The 21,172-nt window shown below is 39.9% G+C and overlaps 1 protein-coding gene across 1 annotated transcript; it reads left to right on the top strand.

Moving 5' to 3' along the window:
- LOC121034438 (interleukin-8-like) lies at positions 1-8,475 on the top strand. The gene is made up of 4 exons (XM_040481226.1): positions 1-255; positions 917-1,046; positions 6,047-6,130; positions 7,487-8,475. The coding sequence occupies exons 1-4, from the start codon at positions 192-194 to the stop codon at positions 7,497-7,499; spliced, it is 291 nt and encodes a 96-aa protein (XP_040337160.1). The 5' UTR covers positions 1-191; the 3' UTR covers positions 7,500-8,475.
- The last annotated feature ends 12,697 nt before the right edge of the window (positions 8,476-21,172 follow it).

The following is a 21,172-nucleotide window of genomic DNA, read 5'->3' as shown; positions in this document are numbered from 1 at the left end:
AGCTCGAAAAGCAAACCCAGTTTCCTTATTGGCTTGTGGCAAACACACTACTTAATAAACTGCTCCTTTCATCCTTCAATGAAGAGGGAATGCATGAACAACAAAAAATTCCCAGGGCTACAGAAAGCACATAAAAGAGGGCTGCGGTGTTGATTCCACCATTCAGACTAGGATCAAGAGCAAGCACTGACATGGCTGCTGAGAGCTCACAAAGAAGATTCCTCCTGCTGGCTGTCTTTGCACTGAGCATCTTTGGTAAAGCAGCTACACCTTTTGTATTTTCCTTCTAGGCATTGCAAAAATTTAGAAAAGATTCGAGAGCTGATGAGATTGTATTTAGCACTGAGCAAAATATAGCAACTGTAAAATTGAAACCTTGGCAGAACATATATTCAGATTGTGGGGTGTCAAAGAATTTCTTGTTGGATTAATTTTAAAAATATGTTTAGCTTCCGGGATTTATTGAACTGGAAGGATCTGTGCTTGTCTTACTCAAGATAACAGCAGGAGCATTACTGCAAATAAGTTTAGGGGTATTTGTTGCAATGATAGTGGACAGATAGAAAGTGCCTCTTTCAACTGATAGAATTCACATAAAATTTTTATGTTGAGAACTGTTCATAGAAGGAAATCAAGTTGACTGTATCTGTAAATAAGTTATTTTTATTGACCATGCATACTTTTAAGCAATGAATTATTGGTCTCGTGCACGTATCCATTCCTCAAACATCGTAGATGCTTAATAAACGTTTGTTGATCATAAAAATAGCAGGTGATGAGATTTGTGTGCTTGTCTCTCTAAATTAGCCTACCGGTACTTATTTTGGGAACTGGGTGTCCTGCTGCATGGATAAAGGGAAAACATAACCGCTATCTTTGTTCTTACTCGGGGTTTTGCCATTCTTTTCTTACACAGCCAATCTCTGTGAGGGGCAAGAGTTGCGATGCCAGTGCATTCAGACACATTCTGATTTTATTTCTCCGAAATTCATTAAACATGTCCAGTTGATACCCGAAGGTGTTCACTGCAGCAGGAAAGAAATCATGTAAGTAGTAAAGATGTGGGGGAGAATGGTAGCCTCTAGGATTGGGCTTTGCAACGCAGACATTTGCATTAAAAAAATACGGTACGTTGGGAGTGCCAGAGACCAGGGCCCTGAGCATGATTCATGTACAGTGTGGGAAGATAATTGTCCAGTGGTTATGCTCTCGGAAAATGTCATGTACCCTCTCCAAAAAAGTAAAATGCTCTCAAATGGGAACATGATTACTGTGTGAACTCGTTTGAGTGGCCTTTGAAGTCAAAGAACATGTGCAAGAAGCAAAGTTACATGGTCCTCGGTAAGAATACATGGGTAATTCTTGATTTTCTAGAGATGTCTCTATTATACACTTGGGCAACATAGTGACTCCGTGTGGCTTAGTGGCTCTCAAAGCCGGTGTGACAATCTTTCTGAAGCATCAGAAATAAGCTCAACAAATATAGAGCTTAGAGGCTGGGGAGAACACTTCTGCATTTTATTGAAACTTTTTAAAATTTTGAACGATATCATACATAGTGTTTTGGCTCATTCCTAAGTAATAAATTATCACAACTCAGTGGCATAGAATAAACCCATTTATTATCTCAAAGTTCTGTAAGTCAGTAGGCCAATGGCTTGACCAGTTTCTTTGCTTAGGGTTTCATAAAGCTTAAATTAAGATGTCAGCTGGGCTGAAGTCTTGTCTGGAGGATCTGGGAGGAATCCACTTGCAAGATGATCTATGTTGTTGGCTGAAATCAGTTCTCTGCAGTTGTAGGATTGAGGTATCCATATTCTTTCTGGCCATTGGCTCATGGTCACTCGAAGCTCTTAGAGGCTACTCTCAGTTTCTTCCACATAGCTTCTTCCATATCCATGACTAAGAATCTATCCCACACTGATCTGATCTCATGCTTCAAATATCTCTCTTCAGCTACTAACCAGAGATAACTCTGCTTTTAGGGCCCACGTGGTTACATGTGAATTATCTCTCTTTGGATTAATTTAGTCAACTCATCAGTAACCTTAATTGCATCTGCCAAATCCCTTTGCCATGTAACATGACATAATCATGGATGTAATATCTCATTGTCTTCCTGGAGACGAGGGAGGAAAGCTTGGTGAGTCTTAGGATTCTGTCTAACATGCATACAAAAGAGTATATAAATATATATATACATGCAGTTTAAAGATCAGTAATAAAACAAGATCTGTTCACTTGCCACCCAGGCCAAAATCTAGAATATAATTCGTATATCAGAAGCCTGCACATGCAAAACACCTATTTGGTGTTTGGGTTGAATTGTGTCCTCTCTAAATTTATATTTTGAAGTCTTAGCAACCAAAAGCTCAGAGTGTGACTGTATTTGGAGATAAGATCATTAAAGAGGTAACTAAGGTTAAGTGAGGTCATAAGGCTGGGCCCTAATCCAACATGACTAGTGTCCTTATAAGAGGAAGAGACACTAGAAATGCACACACACACACAAAGAAAAGGCCTGTGAGGACACAGAAAGAAAATGGCCATCTGCAAGCTAAGGTGAGAGGCCTCAGAAGAAATGAAACCTGCCAATACCTTGATCTTGAACTTAAAGCCCCCATACTGTGAGATACTAAGTTTCTGTTGTTCAGGCCACCCCGTCTGTGGTATATTGTTGCAATCCTAGCAAACTAATACACCTTCGGAATCATATACCCATCCCAAGCTAAGAAATAACTACTATTTGAGCTGCTGTTTCTTGCTTTTTAAAAATCATTTTACCATCTATGTATGAAATCTAAAACAATTACAGTTTTGCCTGTGTTGTGGATTGAATGTGCGTGGATTGAATGTGGATTGAATGAATGCACCCCCGAATTCATATGTTGAAATCCTAAGCCACAGCGTTACAGTTATTAGGGAGAGGAAACGTTGGAAGGTGATTGGGTCATGAGGGTGGGGCCCTCATCACTCAACAAAGGGATTAGTGCCCTTAAAAAAGAGACCACAGAGAGCTCCCTAACCTTCCGACATGTGAGGACAGAGTAAGAATGTGGCCTTCTATGAACCAGGAAGCAGGTTCTCACCAGACACCAAATCCATGGCACTTTGACCACGAACTTCCCAACCTCCAGAACCGTGAGAAATGGTATTTGTTAAGCCACCCACTCTGTGGTGTTTTTTATATATATAGCAGCCAGAATGGACTAAGACAGCCTGCTTTTGAACTTCAGGACATCATGCTGTATATACTCTTTGACTTAATTCTATTATTCAACATTTTATTCTGTAATACATGCATTCTGATATGTTTAGCTGTCCTTTATTCAGTTTAAATGACACTTAGGGGGCGCCTGGGTGGCTCAGTCGGTTAAGCGTCCGACTTCAGCTCGGGTCACGATCTCACGGTCTGTGAATTTGAGCCCCGCGTCGGGCTCTGGGCTGATGATGGCCCAGAGCCTGGAGCCTGCTTCCGATTCTGTGTCTCCCTCTCTCTCTGACCCTCCCCCGTTCATGCTCTGTCTCTCTCGGTCTCAAAAATAAATAAACGTTAAAATAAATAAATAAATAAATAAATAAATAAATGACACTTAGTATCCCGTAGTAGGAATACTAACTCAACAAATACCAAGTTTGCTTATCCAGTCCACTGTTGGTGCACATTTGGGTTCTACCCACGTTTTTGCGATTATCAACATCCTCCATACATGGTTCAGGTATTTGAGAGTTTCTCTTATTACTTGCTGGGTTTCATTTAAGGTTTGCACATCTTTGACCTTATTAGGTTATGCCACACTGTATTACAAAGTAACAGTACCAATGAACACTCCTTCCTACATAAAACCATTTGTTGTTTCACATTTGGCCAATATCTGGTGTTGTTAACCTGATGGGCATGTAACGGTATCTTTTATTGCTCATTTAATTTGCATTTCTCTGTTATTAATGACGTTGAGTATTTTTTCCATGTGTTCATAAGCATGTATGTTCCCTTTTATGTGAAATTTCTGTTCATTTCTTTGCTTCTTTTCCCACTAGGATACTATCATTTCCCTATTGGTTCACAGGTGTTTTTTACATTTTCTGGGTATTAATCGCTTGTCAGATTTATGGATAGCAAAACTCATTTTCCAATTTGCGGCTCGTACTTTCCTTCTTTCTATGGTGTCCTTTCAATTAATGTAAATTTGTATTTTTTACATACCGAGTTAAACAATATGCTTTTTTTTTTTCTGGTTGGCACATTTAGTGTCCTGTTTCAAAAAAACTTTCCTTCACAGACTTCACAGAAATATCCTGCTATATTGTCCTCTAAAACTTTTACAATTTTTTTCCATTGTATTTAAGACTTTAACCCACCTGGAACTGATTTTAGTATGTGATGTGAGAGATTTGTTCAATTTTATTTTATTTTTCCGAATAGTTCATCAATTATTCCAGCACTGCTTATTAAAATATCATTTCCCCACTGATACGCAGTGCTAATTCTACCATCAATTGAGTTCCCCTCAATTCTGAGCCCTCTATTCTGTCCCATTAATCGATTTGTCTTTACTTGTGCACTATCTTTAACATTGTATAGTAATTCTTAACATCAAGAAAGGAAAATTCTTCCATTGTCTTCAGAGCACATGTTCTTGGATTTTTGCTCTTCCATATAAATATTAAAATCAGCTTGCAAATTTGCACTAGTTACATCATAATTTTGAGTTTCTTTAACATTGTAGATTAATTTGTGAATTATTGACGCCCTCATGATTCTGAGTTATTTCAAGAACATAGAATCCCACTTTATCAATCCCGTAGAATCCCACTTTATCAAGGGCTTCTTTTAATGTCTTGAACCAAAGTTTTATGATTTTCTCCATAAAGGTCTCCATTTCTTTTGTATTATTAAAAAAAAAACCCACATTTCTAGTCATTTTATATTTGTTGATGCTATTGTAAAGAATAACTTTATAAAATTTTGTTCTAGTTGTTATTAGCATTTAGACCAAATTTTGTATTGATTTTGTAACCACCAACTCTTTACTTGAGTAGTTTATCTGACAATAATGGCAGTTTACTTTCCTCCTTTGGAACTTTATGCCTTTTATCTTTCTAGCTTTGTGGAAATGACTGTGGTGATAGCATGTATCCTTATCTTCTTTCTGCTTTCAAATGAAATGCTTTCGAGGTTTTACTACTATGTATGATGCTTTGTGGCTATCTGTGTATTGGTAATTTGCTAAGGGGTTATTATTACATTATTATCATTATCATTTTTATTATGATCTGGTCCTCCATTCATGCAATGAACTTCAAAGAGGTAGAGATTTGTGGTTCTGCGAAGTACAGTTTAAGACTATAGAAGCAGGGTGTCCTAGCGGCACAGGTGGTTAGGCATCCGCTCCCGATTTTGGCTGAAGTCATGATCTCACACTTTCATGAGTTTGGCCCTGCATCAGGCTCCGCGCTGACAGTGCAGAGCCTGCTTGGGATTCTCTCTTTCTCCCTCCCTCCCTCTCCCACCCAGCTGTCTCTCTCTCAAAATAAATAAATAAACTTAAAAAAAAAAAAAACTATAGAAGCAACTTAAACTTCAGAATTAATTTAAATAAGCAATTTATGTCCTCCTCTCCCCCAGTAATAAATGAGCCTTTAATGAGGTCCCCAAAGCTAACACAATTAGCCCAGGTATAATGATAAAGAATATAGAGTAAGTGGTTGATAACTGGAATCCCGGAAGATATTACCCTTGTGTAGATTTTCCAGTCTAACAATTGTGTAGCATAAGTCTACTAAATGTTTGCTGCATACCTGATATCTCAAAAACTTTAAGAAAAAATTTTGTCTTTAATTGATTTTTAAAATTTCATTATGTATACTGGTATGACTGAAAGTCATATTCCAATAATAATATTAATGTAGTTTGAGAAATCCATATGTCCATTTTAAATATAAAATTTCATGTTGATATCATTTTAATCAATACATTTAAAACATTATTAAATTATGTACAATTATTACTTAACCAAAATGCTCTTTTTTTTTTTTTTTCCAGAGTCACATTGGAAGATGGGAAATTAATTTGTTTGGATCCTAATGCTGAATGGGTGATGATTATTATCAAAAAGATTATCAACAGGTACAATTAATGCCAAGGATTCTCATATTCGAACTCCCTTTCTTTTCTTTTAATTAAAGATATCTATGAATATATACAGACTCTGCCATAGATTAGAATAAAATTACAGTAAGATTAGAATGAGTCTATACCAGAGAATCCAAAAGTGTGGTCCCAAGACCAGCAGAATGATCATCACCTGGCAACTTGTTAGAAATTCACATTCTTAGGCCTCAGCTTAGACTTACTGAAATCAGAAACTGGGGGTCGGGCCCAAACACGCGTGTTTTAGTAAGCCCTCCGGGAGATTCTGATGCATGACCAAGTTTGAGAACCATTGGTTCTTACCTTCTATTTAACATGATATCCAAGTTGACCTGTGTTATAAGTATCCCCATTAAATATAAAAATGATCTAATATTGCTAGACACTATCTTATGCAGATAAGGTAGGCAGGCAATAGACACATTTGGTGAAAGAAGTTTTAAGGAAAAAAAAAATCCCTTTAGAAAAAAAAAAATTTACTTCCAGCACAACGTTTCTAGAATCTAGACTCCACATGCAATTTGCAAATTGGTGAATGGAGAAGGTACATTAAGGACAGGCAGGTGATAATGGGAGTGTATTTGGATTAACTTGTGGGAAAAAAAGTCACGGTAGGATTTTTAAGCCAACGCAGTGCATAAGACAGAGATTATGACTCATATTAGAAAAACTAAATTTTGTGGGTTTTTAAATTAAAAAATGAAAAGGGAGTGCCTGGGCGCCTCAGTCAGTTGAGTGTCCCACTCCTGATTTCGACTCAGGTCATGATCCCAGGGTTATGGGATCACCAACCCCCCTCCCCCCCGCCCCCGCCCTGACCCCGCCATCAGGCTCCTCACTGAGCTTGGACCCTGCTTAAGATTCTCTCGCTCCCTCTCCTTTTGCCCCTTTCCCCCACTGACACTCTCTCTCTCTAAAATAAAAACAGTTAATTAGTTAATTTAAAAAAGGAAAACGAATTAAGGGTATGTGGAACTATGATTCACCAGGGGATCACCTTGACAGTTGAGTAGTATAATGTGGTGGGAAGAGCTCGGGTTTGTGACTCATAGAGCTATGGGTTAGTGTTCCAGATCCACAACTATAATTTATGTCATTTTGGATAACTCACTTAACATCGAGATTTACATGATTTCGTTTGTTCTTACTTTGCTCTATCATGGGATAATACATGTAAAGTGCTTAATTATGGCTGCTATCTGTTTTTAGCTTACCAAATACATGAGATTTTTTCTTTATCCTTCTGGGTTTTTTCTTATTTTCTTACAAGGGGCCACACATGGGTAATCCTGTGTATCTGTATAGTCACCTGTTGCTCTGTTTGTATTGTAGTGCCCCTAACTGATGGTCACACAAGGAACATCACATCCTGTGGATATCGGAAGCCCTCAGTATCATCGTGAGCTTGGGCATCCTCCAGAGGTTTCTTTCAGAGTAGCATCAAGTTATGCTAATTTCTGACTAAAACGAACTGCCTTCTTTACTTATTCTGACAACCTAAACATTGTTTTCAGGCAGGTGGTTGGCTACTTGTGAGGGAATAATGGAAGGGAGGGTTATGAAATTTCCGTTATGTTGTAAGGATACTCTCTAAACTCATATAGTAGGTTAGAGGTTTCCTAGTCAGGCTCACTACATCTTAGTAGAGTCCACCTTTTCCATGCTGTGCCCTACCAGTTAACTTCCGAAGGCACTCTGGCATTTGATCACTGCTTTTCACTTGACCCTATCCTTTGACATTATTCCTAACGACATCAACATTTTTCTTGACTAACTTGTCAACACTCTGGCCTTTTGATTGCTTGAACGTTTAAGTTCCAAAGGCTTTAACTTGCTCCCCATTTTAGTCACCCGCAACCTTGGATCTCAGTATAAATAAGGTTGTTTATCTACAGTTGTCAACACGTCAATGCTTCTTTTACAGGAATTTTTCATTCGTTATAAGGTCTGTGCGTTTAATGAGAAGAAAATGGGGTTCATACAGTGGTATGATAGACTGGTCTTAAATTTTAAGAATTTACTCTTAAATAAAGCAAACCTGATAGATAACCTCAGCCAAGAGTAGAGGCAACCCACCCTAGGAAACTGTCAAGTCGTCAGGTTGGAAGAGGAAGGGAAGGAAATTTAAGACCATTGAGACCCAAGGAAGATCATGAGGATGACGCCTCGGAAAGACGAAATAGAAAATGCAGAACTAAGGCTGTGTTTTAACCATTTAACTTCTTTTAGGTAGAATTTCTGGATATGCAACACCATCTTGAGAGAATATATATGTATATAATTTTTTTTTATCGTTCTGAAAATAAAAATGTTTTAACAGATGAGTGATGTTCTCAGTTGGGGCTGCTAACAAATTACCCTAGACTGGGTGGCTTAAACAACAACTTATTTCTCATGGTTCTGGGAGCCAGGAGTCCAAGATCAGGGTGCCAGAAACGCCAAGTACTTGAAAAGGTCCTCTTCCTGGTTTACAAATAGCTATTTCCTTGCTGTGTCTTCACATGGAGGAAAAAGAGAGCTAGCTCTCTGACCATTTTTTTTTAAATAAGGGCACTAATACCATACATGAGGGTTCTACTCTCATGACCCAGTTACTTTCCAAAGGCCGCACCTCCAAGCACAATCACATTGAGGTTAAGATTTCCACATGCGAACTTTGGAGGGACACAGACATTCAGTCCATAGCGGAAATGAATTCAGTCCCTAGACCCTGGAGTCCTCAGGACTTTCTCTTGTCATCTGTTATGTTTTTGCCTCTCTCTGCTGGCCCGGGGTTTCTCTTTTTTCTCTGATTTTTGGGTCTCTATGATAAGTCATCCACAAAAAAATAACTTGCTTTCCCTAAGATTCAATGTCTGATTCCTGAAAGAGAAGATCTCATTGGCTATATCGACCCAGGTGTCCACAGAGGTCCAATAAACTGTGGCAAGGGATAGTGCCCTTTTTATGAATTGAATCCTTCGAAGGATTCGATCACTCCATGTGTGTCTTCATGTGTGAAAGGGAAACACAAAGACAAATGAGAAAATACATTTCCTCAGGAGAGACTCTTGTGCCTTCAAGAGGTGATATGCATGCATTGGAAGAGCCCTGGGCAAAAGGTCGAAGGTCTGCAATTCTGAACAAGTATCGCGGCTTCTCTACACTCCATTGTAAATGTGAAAACATGGCAAACAAAACAAAACCAAATCCTTTTCGTTCCTGCCAGGATTGTTAAGAGTAGATACTAAAATAAAATTGCTTTGAAAATAAGTGTGAAAAATCATAAAGTATTGTATATCAACAATTAGCTCTCAAGTTGGGCTTGCTGCAGGAACTATCTCAGGACCACAAGTACAAGACTGAATATTTTAGAATATCAAATTCCAAATTTCAAGAGAAACGGATCTAATCGGCACAGTTTATGTCATGTATCCACTCAGGGTCTAGCACCCTAGAACAGAAGAGCGTAAACACACCACGGAGACATGGTCAGGAGCCACCCCAGGATGAGGCAGGCCATTTCCGGAGTAGCTGGTAGACAACTCCGTGGGCTTAAGCAATAGATTAGATTCAGCTAGAGAGACCACTGTTTTACGTGAATCTAAGATGCGCTAGAGAGATGCAAATACAGAATATACAAAAAGAAGATTGAGACTTCAAGAATGCTATTGAGAATATCTCAATTATTTCTGAAAGGAATTCCAGGCAATGAGGGGAGGAGAATGGATGAAAAGTAATATTTGAAACAATAATGGCTAAGAATTTTGCAGACAGATGAAATTGTCACTAATGACTAAGAATTTTGTAGACAGATGAAATTTTCATATTTAGAAGCCCAACAAATTCTAAGCATCATAGAAACATAAAATTCATACCTCACTACATTGTAATAAACCTGCCAGATCCAAAATACAGAGAAAAGACCTTAGAATGAATGAGCATGACCTATACCGTGTGGCAAGTGTTTCCAGAAGGAGGGCTCAAGGAAAGGTCACACCTGCGGTACGTCTTTGGAATATGTATGTGGTTTTTTAAAAACGGAATTGCTGTGGGAGCGCCTGGGTGGCTCAGCCCACTCTTAGTTTCGACTCAGGTTCTCACAGTTTCTCACAGTTTTCGTGGGTTTGAGCCCCCCTCTTTCTCCCTTACTCTCTGCCCCTCCTCCACTCGCCCTGTCTATACGTCTCCCTCAAAATAAATAAAATAAACTTAAAAAATAAAATAAAATGGGATTGCTGTGGATGAAATAGTTGTAAAAGACTATCAAATTGCTGTGGCCTTTTGTGCACATTTATGAAGAATCAAGGTCACCGAATTTGGCTTGTGTTAATTATGCCTAAAGGATACAGTGAACTCCTAAGAAGAAGCCACGGTTAGTGATTCATTTATGTCACTAATTTTACTAGAAATCTTTTACTTCCTCATGTTGGTGGTTTGACACTGTCTCACACATGTTACATTTTTTCACTATGATTTTCTTAGGTTCAATGAATTTTTCAAAATGTAACCTGCTTGGATGTATTGAGAAAAGTGTACCTTCATTACTACCCCCCCACCACCACCCTGCCCCACCCCTCTTCATGTGTTTTTCTGGGGAAGTGGTAAAAATCGGTAGTTAAAACAGGATTTGAGGCAGATCCTATTAGTTCTACCACTTACAGATTAAGTGATTTCAGGCAAGTAACATTTCAGAATTTCAGTGCCTTCTTCTATAAAATGTCAACACTAATATGTATTTTAGAAAGCAAATGAAAAGAACTAAAGAGGTGAATGCCTTTCATCTCTTTCTGCTCTAGGGACCACATCACATTGCTCGTACTTGTTGTGAAGCTAGTCTCCGTTTCTTGGCTTAAAGCTTATATTCATACTGTTGTCTCCGCTTAAATTGGTTCCCCTCGCCCTGCCTCCGTCCCCTGAACCTGACCTAACATACAAAGGAACTAAGATTTGAGGAATGATCTTAGTTTGTATATCACCTCCTCCAGGGCGCCCTTCCGTCCCCCTCAAGTCTGGGTTATTTGCTCCTCAATTACATAAACTGTCAAAATAACAATTGCTTCACATTTGAACTTATTTCACAGAGGAAGTTTTAAAATCAACATGACCGACTGACTTGCCAGATATTATAAAACCAGATCGTGGCAGAGCCAAGGCGTGAAGCCAGGAATCCTGATTTTTATCCTCCATTACTCCATTATCTCCATTACTTCCGCTTTAGTTAACAGAACCAGCTCCACCCTGGTTACACCCAGACTGTGGGATGCTGAGACATAAAATCTCCAGAAAGAGACCCTCTGTGTGTTTCTGGGTGAGGTGCATTTCTTCCTCATGACACGGCAGTTCATCAGGCTGTTTGAGACATCCTGACTGCTACTCCTTGCCAGCAATAAGCAGTCTTCCCCCACTAGGTCATCACATGCTATAATCTTGGTCTGGACTGCTGCCTGTCTTCTGTATTTTCTTCTTGGTGCCAATAAAAATATGCTATCATTTTAATTTAGCTGAACCTCTTTCCAGAACTCATCATCCACACAAGGATTTTTCTCCTCTCTTGAGATTCAATTCGTGTCACTGCTGAAAAGAATTGTCCCCTTACCTTGCACCCTCATCCGGCCCTGAAACACACAATCACCCATGACGATGCCCTACCCCATGGGCCAGAGAGCTCAAGGTGAAGGAGATGCGTTTCTTATTTTCCCCAGACCCACTGTTCCTCTGGTTTTCTATTTTATTACATACAGTTCATCCAGCTGCCTAAGCGAGGGATTTAGGGGTCATCATAGACTGACCTTGTCCTGCCCCACATCCAGCCAGGCTCTAGGTGCTGCCTCTTCTCCACTCTTTCCCACACTCATCCAGCCTTCCTTTCTCTTCCCTCTGCCGCTGTCTTAATTCTGGCCTTCTCAAACTTTCAACCATTTCCCCGAAATACCTCCAAACTAGTATCCATGACTCCAGTCTGCTCCTATTCCAATCCATCTTATTCACTGCAAAGTGATTGTTCTAAAACACAGATATCAATAGATGAGATGAATCTCTCATCTATAAGGCAGACCAACAATTAAGAATGACCATTAATCAGATCGTTTGTGAAAATTATCCATTATTAAGATTTGCTTCAAAACACAATGGATAGACCCAGTCCTGACCCATTTTTCCTGGTGTAATTCAAATTTTGATACCCCTGAAGCCATCTGGTCAAAAAAGGGACCCACATTCCTACTGTCACTTAATTTTATTTAATTTGTTATTTCTGGGCTCAAACTTACAACAGCAAATAGATACATGTGTCATATTTATTGAAAGAAAATGTGTACATGGTAAATATTTTAAGAGTTTAAGGGGGGCACCTGGGTAGGTCAGTCAGTTAAGTGTCTGACTCTTGGTTTCAGCTCAGGTCATGATCTCATGGTTTGTGGGATTGGACCACACATCAGGATCCATGCTGAGAGTGTGGAGCCTGCTTGGGATTCTCTCTCTTCCTCTCTCTTTGCCCCTCCCCAGCTCACACACATGTTTCTCTGTCTCTCTCTCTCTCTGTCTCTCTCAGAATAAATAAGTAAACTTAAAAAAAAAGAAATAATGATTTAGTGACATTTATGTATCATTTCTTGTGTATACAAGTCATACGAGTGTACCTATAGCATAAGTTTATAGAACAGGAACTTCTGGGCTTGCCTGGATGGCTCAGTCAGTTAAGTGTCTGACTTCAGCTCAGGTCATGATCTCATGGTTGGTCAGTTTGAGCCCCGTGTCAGGCTCTGTGCTGACAGCTCAGCATCTGACTCGATTTTGGCTCAGTTCATGGTCTCATGGTTTGTGGGTTTGAGCCCCGAGCCAAGTTCCATGCTGACAGCACAGAGCCTACTTGGGATTCTCTATCCCTCTCTCTGCCTCTCCCCTGCTTGCATGTGCTCTCTCTCTCTCTGTCAGTCTCTCCAAAATAAATAAACATGAAAAAAATTTTAATGCAAAAGAAGTACAATGAGTAGAGAAGGAGAGAAAGAATTTCAAAGTTTAGAAAGAGAAAACAACAGATCCCGATGACGGCATCTATGTGCTAATGACTCCCAGACCTAGAACGCCACCCTTGAACCCTCTCCTGAACTCCAGACTTGTGCATCTAACTTCCTACTGAACAACTCCACTTCAGTATCTAACAGACGTCTTGAAATTGATATATCCAAAATGGAACTCTTGGTCAGCCCCCAAAATCTAGTCTTCCTGCAAGTCACCATTATTGTTGATGGCAATTTAGGCTTCCAATTGTCCAGGCCAAAAATCTTGGAGTTTTTCTTGACTTCTTTACCCACACATTAGACATTATTTTTGTCAGAAACCCCTGGAGAATCTACCTGTAAAATATATCTAGAATCTGACCACTATCCACCACATCAGCTATTACCTCCCTGGTATGAGCTAGCCTTATCTCTCACCTGGGGATACCATAATCTCCAAATTGACTTCTGCTTCTATACTTGCCACCCTCACCCCCACAGTTTATTTCAAAACAATAGCCACAGTGGTGTTTTTAAAACATAGACCAGATAATGACATTCTTTTACTCAAAACTTTTTGATAACTTCCCATCTCACTCACAGAAAAACCCAAATTCTTATAATAGCCAACAAAGCCTTAGGTCTGCCCTCCCCACTCCCCCCAAGGGTCTCCCCTGAAAATAATATATTCCAGGCAGAAGAAACAAGCCACGCAAAGGCCCTAAAGCAGGCGTATGTATGAGTTGTTCAGGGGTCATTAAGCAAGTCAATGTGCCTGAAGAGAGTGATCGAGGAGGAGAACCCAGCAGGAGGTGAGGTCCTATTGTTAGTGAGGGTATTAGGGACTGAATGTTTGTTAACTCTGGTTGTTTCCTCTGCCTGGAATATATTATTTCCAGGTATCTCTGTGGCTAACTCTCTCACCTCTTCTAGTCTTTGTTCAAATGTCAGTTTCTCAAGTCTACTCCAATCAGTTTATTTATAATTGCTACCTACCCTCACCACCACCCTTGGGTCCCCTTATCTTACTCTCTGTTTTCTTGTCCCATCAAACTTTCTAAAGACACTTTACAAGGAGCTGTTCATATAGTGGGAACTCAGACAGACAGGGCAGGAGCAATGAGAGTCTGGTCAGAGCGGCTTCAATTGCCCAGGAGAACCAGGGGACAGGGTGGGTGGGTGGAATCCAAAGAAGAGGTCACACAGGAGCTGAGATTTGAGAGGTAAGTGGGAGCTTGATGAAGTAGGCATTTAGTAGTGAGTGGACTTTGAAAACTGAATAAGCCTTAGCCCCCCAAAATGATTGCAATAGTGGAATCTCAAGCATTACAACAGAGCAATGGGGAAGAAATTTAGGGGCAGGTGGATAATTAAGGGGAAGAAATAAGGAAAAAGCTGGTCTTACTCTCTTTGGGCGGATGGGATTCTGGCTGGCTAGGGGACTGTATGTCGTGAGGGTTTGTTCCCAGCTTGTTAGTTTAAATAATAGGATGTCACCCCGTTTGACTTTGCTATTGCTAACTTCTCTCCTATATGTGGGAATTGTCTTAAGAAATATATCCCCAAATATCTATATTTTAATAACTCTGAACAGATGTTTATGCCCAGACTTCTAATCCTTCTGACAGTTAAATGAGGTGATGCACTATTCAACCCAACTGAGATCTAGAAAATGACCAGCTTGCTTCACATTTGAGAGGTAAGTACTATCTATTCAAACCATGGTCACCCCCAAGGCAAGTCAAATTTGCTCTCTGACCGCATTTCTTCTCCATCCCTTAACTTACACTCAAAATTGGTGACTGTCAACACTCCAGGCGATTTTTTCTTATATTTAGGGATTCTGTTTTCATGTGTATATGTGCAATGTCCTCCTGTTTCTCGGAAAAGTGCCTTTTCCATCTATTCAGTAGCTACAGCAAGGTGTTCTAGTCAAGGCCAAGCTAGATTTTAAAGTCTGTGAGGCTATTTGTATAGCTGTTAAGCTGACAAATTTCACCTTGTATTAAGTGATTATGGATACCTTTTTTGGGTGGCAGGAGGGGATGTCCTAGAAGAAGAGAGAAGCAGGGAAGGCAGAATAAAGCCAGCAGGGAAGAATTGATATCCTCTTTATTTTGCTTGTGAAGTTGTGCAGGACCTCAGTGGAGAACAGGAGATAGGACCAGAAGACCCAACCTCAGATAACTGACAAGACTCAGTACAAGCAGAGCTTAATGCATTTATCTGTCAGGTTAAAGAAAGAAAAGATTATATGTACCTGTATTGACATGATTCATTTGGAGAAGGACACTTTTGTTGTAAGGCAAATTTGGTTGTAACAAATTTGACAAAATGGCACAAAAAAGGGTTGTGTTCAAAGATTAAGAATGAAGACTTGGTTCAGGGATGGCCTGTTATGAATTATCACCTTTCTGGGGATTTGCTTCTTTCATTGTCCTTCCAAGGAATTTCTAAGAAAATTATATAAACTAGTCTTTCACAAAAACCTCATCTCAGAAATGGAGAGAGAATGGTAAGGTGAGGACAGTGAATGTGGCAGATAACTATACTGCTTGTATGCAAAGTGGGAAAGAGCTGATATACCCAATTTTTATGTATATAAAATATATTTCATACTAGTGGGATATATTCCCAAAGGGTTCGTGGAACACTAGACAGGCTCATGGAGAAATGGGACAAGTGAGTTACCTCTCTAAAACTCCAATGTGAGATTATTTACTGAAACCAAGAACTTGTTCTTTAAAAAAAAAAGAAACAAAATTGATTAACTTTCTACAGACTCCATCAAGAAAAAAAGAGAGGCGCCTGGGTGTCTCAGTTGGTTGGTTAAGTGTCAGACTTAGGCTCAGGTCACGATCTCGTGGCTCATGGATTTAAGCCCAGTGTTGGGCTCTGTGCTGACAGCTCAGAGCCTGGAGCCAGCTTCAGATTCTGTGTCTCCCTCTCTCTCTGTCCCTCCCCTGCTCACACTCTGTCTCTCTCTCTGTCTCTCAAAAATAAATAAACATTAAAAAAAATTTTTTTAAAGAAAAAAAGAGAAAGAAGCCAAATAAATAAAATCAGAAATGAAAGATGAGAAGGAACAAGACCATTTTATTTACACATAATGCAGCAAAGGCCAAAAAAGCAGCCACCACAAAAAGGTCTTTCACAGTTAGACTGATGCAAAGGCAAGTGCAATGAAGAATGAAGTGGGTACAGCACAGGAATATATTCTTGTGACTCAGAATTCTGGAAAAAAAAAAATACTATCACAAGAATTAGTCCAACATACTGGCAGCCCTTGCTTTGTATGATTCTGGTTCCAGTATGCACAAATTTCTTAAATGGTCATTTTTGTAGCCCTACACTTCTGTGCAAAGTGAGGACAGAGTGGCCTATATCGTATAGTGACAATATTATAGTAACATTTAATGAATGCTCCACTATGCAAGGCAGGGAGAGGGAGAGTAACCCATTACTGGTAAAGAGGAAACTCTAAATTTAAAATAACAGCAATAACATTAATGGCAACAGAGAATACTTACTGAGCACTTACTATAGGCCAGGTACCTTAGAATATCTTTTTTACTCTACGTTCTCAAATTTCTATAACAATCTTGTGATGTAAGCACTGTTGTTATCCCCCCAAGCAGATACAATGGAATGGAGAGATTTAATAATCTCGTTATGTAGAATAAACAAAGAACTGTTTTGTTTAAGTTTAACCATTTTCCAAGGCCAGATTCTAGAAAATGGAGAGCAAAGAGAATCTTTCATGGTCTTGGACCAACCCAGCTTTATGCCTATTATAAATGAAAACTCCTCTCCAGGTAATCTGAGAGACTGGCAAACTGGCATTCATCCATTCATTCACTTAATAATTCAACAGATATGTGTTGAGCACCTCCATTTCCTGCCTTACTTCCAGAAGCCGAGGATACAGTAAAGCCCTGTCTTCATGGAGTTCCTACCATAGCGTGGGACACAAGACAATAACAAATAAACAAATATATCGCATAATATCAGGTTGCATTACTCTATGTTCTGATGTTTATAACAGAAAAATTAATAGGGCAAGGAAGAAAAATGAAGGGGCAAAGGAATTGCTAGGATATTCTGGGAAGACTCTTCTGAGAAAAGGACATCTGAACAGAGAACCAAATAAAATGTGGGAGCAAGTGATGTGAATATCTGGTGGAGGAACATTCCTGGCAGACAGAGGAGCAAAGCAAAGTTCCCGAAATAAAATTGCGAATGACACATTCTAAAGGAATAAGGTGGGAAGGTTGACATAGTGGAATAAATGAAAGGAGGGGGGTCTCAACAATGAAGTTGAAGAGGTAGATGGGGACAGTGATAAAGAACTTTGCAGCCATGGAAAAGTTTTAGATATTATTCTTGGTGTAATGAGAAGCCGTTGAAGGGCTGAGAGTAAAAGAGTGAAATGGTTTCATTTAAAAATATCGCCCTGGCTACAGTGTAGAAAATGGACAGTGAGGATGTGGAGCAAGAGAGGAGGCAAAGAGGCAAGTTTGGTGGCTGTCACATCCTATGAGACAGTGATGGTGGCTTGGACTAAGGAGGTAACAGTCAGGAGAGCAAGAAATATTGAATGAGTGATAAATGCTGAAGGTAAAGTCGACAGATTTGCTGATAGAGTGGAGGCAGGGGGTGAAAAAAAGAAAGTGAAAAATCAAGGCAGGCAACGCAGGTTTGGTCTGTGAATGGCGGTGCCTTTTATTAAGAGATGACTAGGGATAAGTAAGTTTGTGTTGGAGGGTTAACTAGCATTCTCTTCTGGTCTTACCATGTTTGAGGTGTCTGTTAAACACCAAAGTGGAGACGTTGAATAGTTGCAACATCCGTCCTGATGCTCAGAGGAAAGATGAGAGGTGGAGACATGAATGGAAGGAAGCATCTTCAACATACAAGTGATAATAAAAGCCATGGACCTAAGTAAGTTACCCTTGGTCTTGATTGTAGATAAATGTGAGAAGAGGTCCCTGGATGGACTCGGGGACATGCCAGAGTGTGGGAGTCAGAAAGTTGAAGGTGATCTAACAATGGAGACTGAAAGGAAAGAAATTCTTTGTATTTTATACTCATATTTCAAATGACTAATGATGCTGGCGATAGCATGCGTGCACCAGATATGTGACACCTTTCCATAATTCCAATTACTCCAGCAAAATGTCTGTCATGTGCTTTGAGAAAAACCGTTTTTAAATTACAAATTCTCAAAGGACATTGATCCATGATTAGCATATTTTGAAGATAGAAATTCTTTGAAAGAACTCACTACTCAGTACTTAGTACTGTTAGAATAAAAGAAACTATTTTATGGCAAGAAAGATATGTAATCCAGGTAAAATATTGAGCTGGATATTTTTGACATAAATATTCACCCAGTATCTTAATTTGAGAAAATCACAAAGGTAGGCAGATCCCTTGTCATTAAAGATACCAGTTTTAAAACGTGGTAATAGCTACAAGTGTCAATTTATAGTGTCATCAACACACACTCACACACACACACACACACACACACACACACACACACCCTTATACAATGTCAATGTCTGCATGGATGTGGTCATATCCTTGGTGGAAGCAAAGTATATTGAACCTGATGATGGTGTATGACCATATGCTGTTCATTGCCTTTCTCCAACTTGATTTGTGTTCCAAATCTCTATCAGTCCAGAACCACCTTAAATCTTCAGGTTTGAAGTTTAATATTACCTGGATTCAGCCATTCAATGTGAAATATGGTCGAGGGCTGGTTTACACCTGGTTCTTCTTCATCCAGTCTGTGCAGTCTCCAGCATTATGAACTTATTGAAGGCAGTCTTCTATTAGACTGGCCATTATAAGTGGGTCATCAAAATTAAAGTTCAGATTTAGGGGAATTAGCAAATTGCTTTAGGGACAAAGGGGCTTTTATACTCCACTTATTTATCTGAGTTCCTGATTTTCTTCAAATCTTGATCTAATAATTCTTTATTGTTTTTTGGCTGTTCAACTTTTAAAAGATTTTTTACCTAAAAAAAAATTTTTTTAACATTTATTTGTTATTGATAGAGAGACACAGAGCATGAGCAGGGGAGGGGCTGAGAGATGGAGCAAGCTGAAGCCAGCTCCAGGCTCTGAGCTGTGAGCACAGAGCCAGACGTGGGGCTCGAACTCACAAACCGCGAGATCATGACCTGAGCAGAAGTCAGACTCTCAACAAACTGAGCCACCCAGGCGCCCCAACTTTTTTTTTTTTTTAACGTTTATTTATTTTTGAGACAGAGAGAGACAAAGCATGAGTGGGGGAGGGGCAGAGAGAGAGGGAGACACAGAATCGGAAGCAGCCTCCAGGCTCCGGGCCGGCAGCCCAGAGCCCGACGCGGGGCTCGAACTCACGGACCGCGAGATCGTGACCTGAGCTGAAGTCGGACGCTTAACCGACTGAGCCCCCCAGGCGCCCCTGGGCGCCCCAACTTTTAAAAGATTTTTAAAAAATATTTAATCTACCATTTATTTGCTTTCCATGAGAGTGTCTCCAAATACCCTATTGGAGACTGATATTATAGGAAACCAGAAGTCTCGATCCCATCTCTGCTTGAGAGAAATCCTCTCATACATATGTGATTTCTTCCTTCTTCAAACCCCCATATCACCTCTCTGAGCCTCTCTTATTCTATTAGTCAAGGGTGCATTCAGGGGTTCCTTTTTTATGTCATGTCAGATTCTCAGTGGCAGGTAGCATACTCTTGTTCACACTTTGTATGAAGGAGACACTTAAGGTGCATTTGAGAAAAATGCCAAAGTATTGCTTGAGAAATCAACTATGAAATAATCACTTCAGTTATTTCCCACATTTCTTGATTGCAAAAGGGAATAGTCTTGAGCAATAAGAAAAGTTCCCCAGCCTTTTCCCTCACATTCCACTTGAGTTGACATAACGCGTCAGCCCCAGTTTACTCTTCTAACAAGGCCCAGCTGCTGGAACATTCAGTCAACATTAGTTCAACTTGTGATAGTGAACACATCATCAGTGCACTTCACAGAACTCAGTAAGAAGCTTTGCTTCACAAAAGAAGGAATTTGGCTCCACGAGAATGTAATTCTGGGCAGATGTGGCCAAGCAAGACTGAATGCCAATTTGGACGGCAGTACGTGAAGTGTTGTGGGAAAAGGAGGAAATCATTTGCATGAAGCATGAAACACGTGTTGCCTTAATTGCCTGCATATTTCAGGGGGAAAGTGTTGTGGGCCAAAAAATATTCTGAAGTTTGAAGTCACACAACCCAGGTGACAGATTTTAGGCTCCTCATTTATTAGACACTTACTGATTCTCAGACCCTATAGATTATAAGTCGTCATTATTTTGCATACCATTTAGAAAGAGAGATACCAGTTAAATAATCTGTGTTCCCCATTGGTGGTAAGCATATCATGACTTCAGAGACGTTAAAGTGTGATCAAGTAAGGTTCTTAGAATCACTGAAATATAGCATGTATCTGAATATCTTTGAAGCTTTATTTCTCTGTTGAGTAAACAAATGGGTATAAACATACTTTCTTCATAAAGTTTAGCTTCCTTGTCATCCTTTCTTTATCAGTCTCAGTACTAACCCAGAGGAGTCAAAATCTACAGCAACTGGGGCACCTAGGTGGCTCAGTCGGTTGAGTGTCAGACTTTGGTTCAGGTCATGATCTCGTGGTTTGTGAGTTCTAGCCCCACACAGGCTCGCTGCTGACAGCGCAGAGCCCACTTCTAGCCCCCTCTCTCTCTGCTGCTGCTGCTGCCCCGCTCACGCTACCTCAAAAATAAATTTAAAAACATTAAAAAAAATCTACAGCAACAGAATGAGTCACAGCGTGAAGGTACGGGATCTGGCAGCAAGCCATCTCTTCTCCACAAAGAGGAGATAGTGGTTGGGGGGGGGGGGCGGTGTGCAAGTTGAGCAGCGTGTATTGCTCAGAAAAAGCTGGTGTTCTACGTGTAAACTTGCTTCTACTCTCTCATGATGCATCTACCTATGGAAAAGTGGCATCTTGAAAA

The sequence above is a fragment of the Herpailurus yagouaroundi genome, unplaced genomic scaffold, assembly GCF_014898765.1.
Source record: "Herpailurus yagouaroundi ecotype Mexico unplaced genomic scaffold, PumYag 28, whole genome shotgun sequence".
NCBI classification, from domain to species: domain Eukaryota; kingdom Metazoa; phylum Chordata; class Mammalia; order Carnivora; family Felidae; genus Herpailurus; species Herpailurus yagouaroundi.
The sequence above is the reverse complement of the archived record's forward strand: the minus strand, read 5'-3'. Positions and strand labels throughout refer to the sequence as shown.

Bases quoted from the DNA above. Each gene is read 5' to 3' on its own strand.
- LOC121034438 (XM_040481226.1), top strand. From the start codon at position 192: ATGGCTGCTGAGAGCTCACAAAGAAGATTCCTCCTGCTGGCTGTCTTT. The intron at 256-916 runs GTAAAGCAGCTA...TTTCTTACACAG, and splicing joins CTTTGCACTGAGCATCTTTG to CCAATCTCTGTGAGGGGCAA. The intron at 1,047-6,046 runs GTAAGTAGTAAA...TTTTTTTTCCAG, and splicing joins TGCAGCAGGAAAGAAATCAT to AGTCACATTGGAAGATGGGA.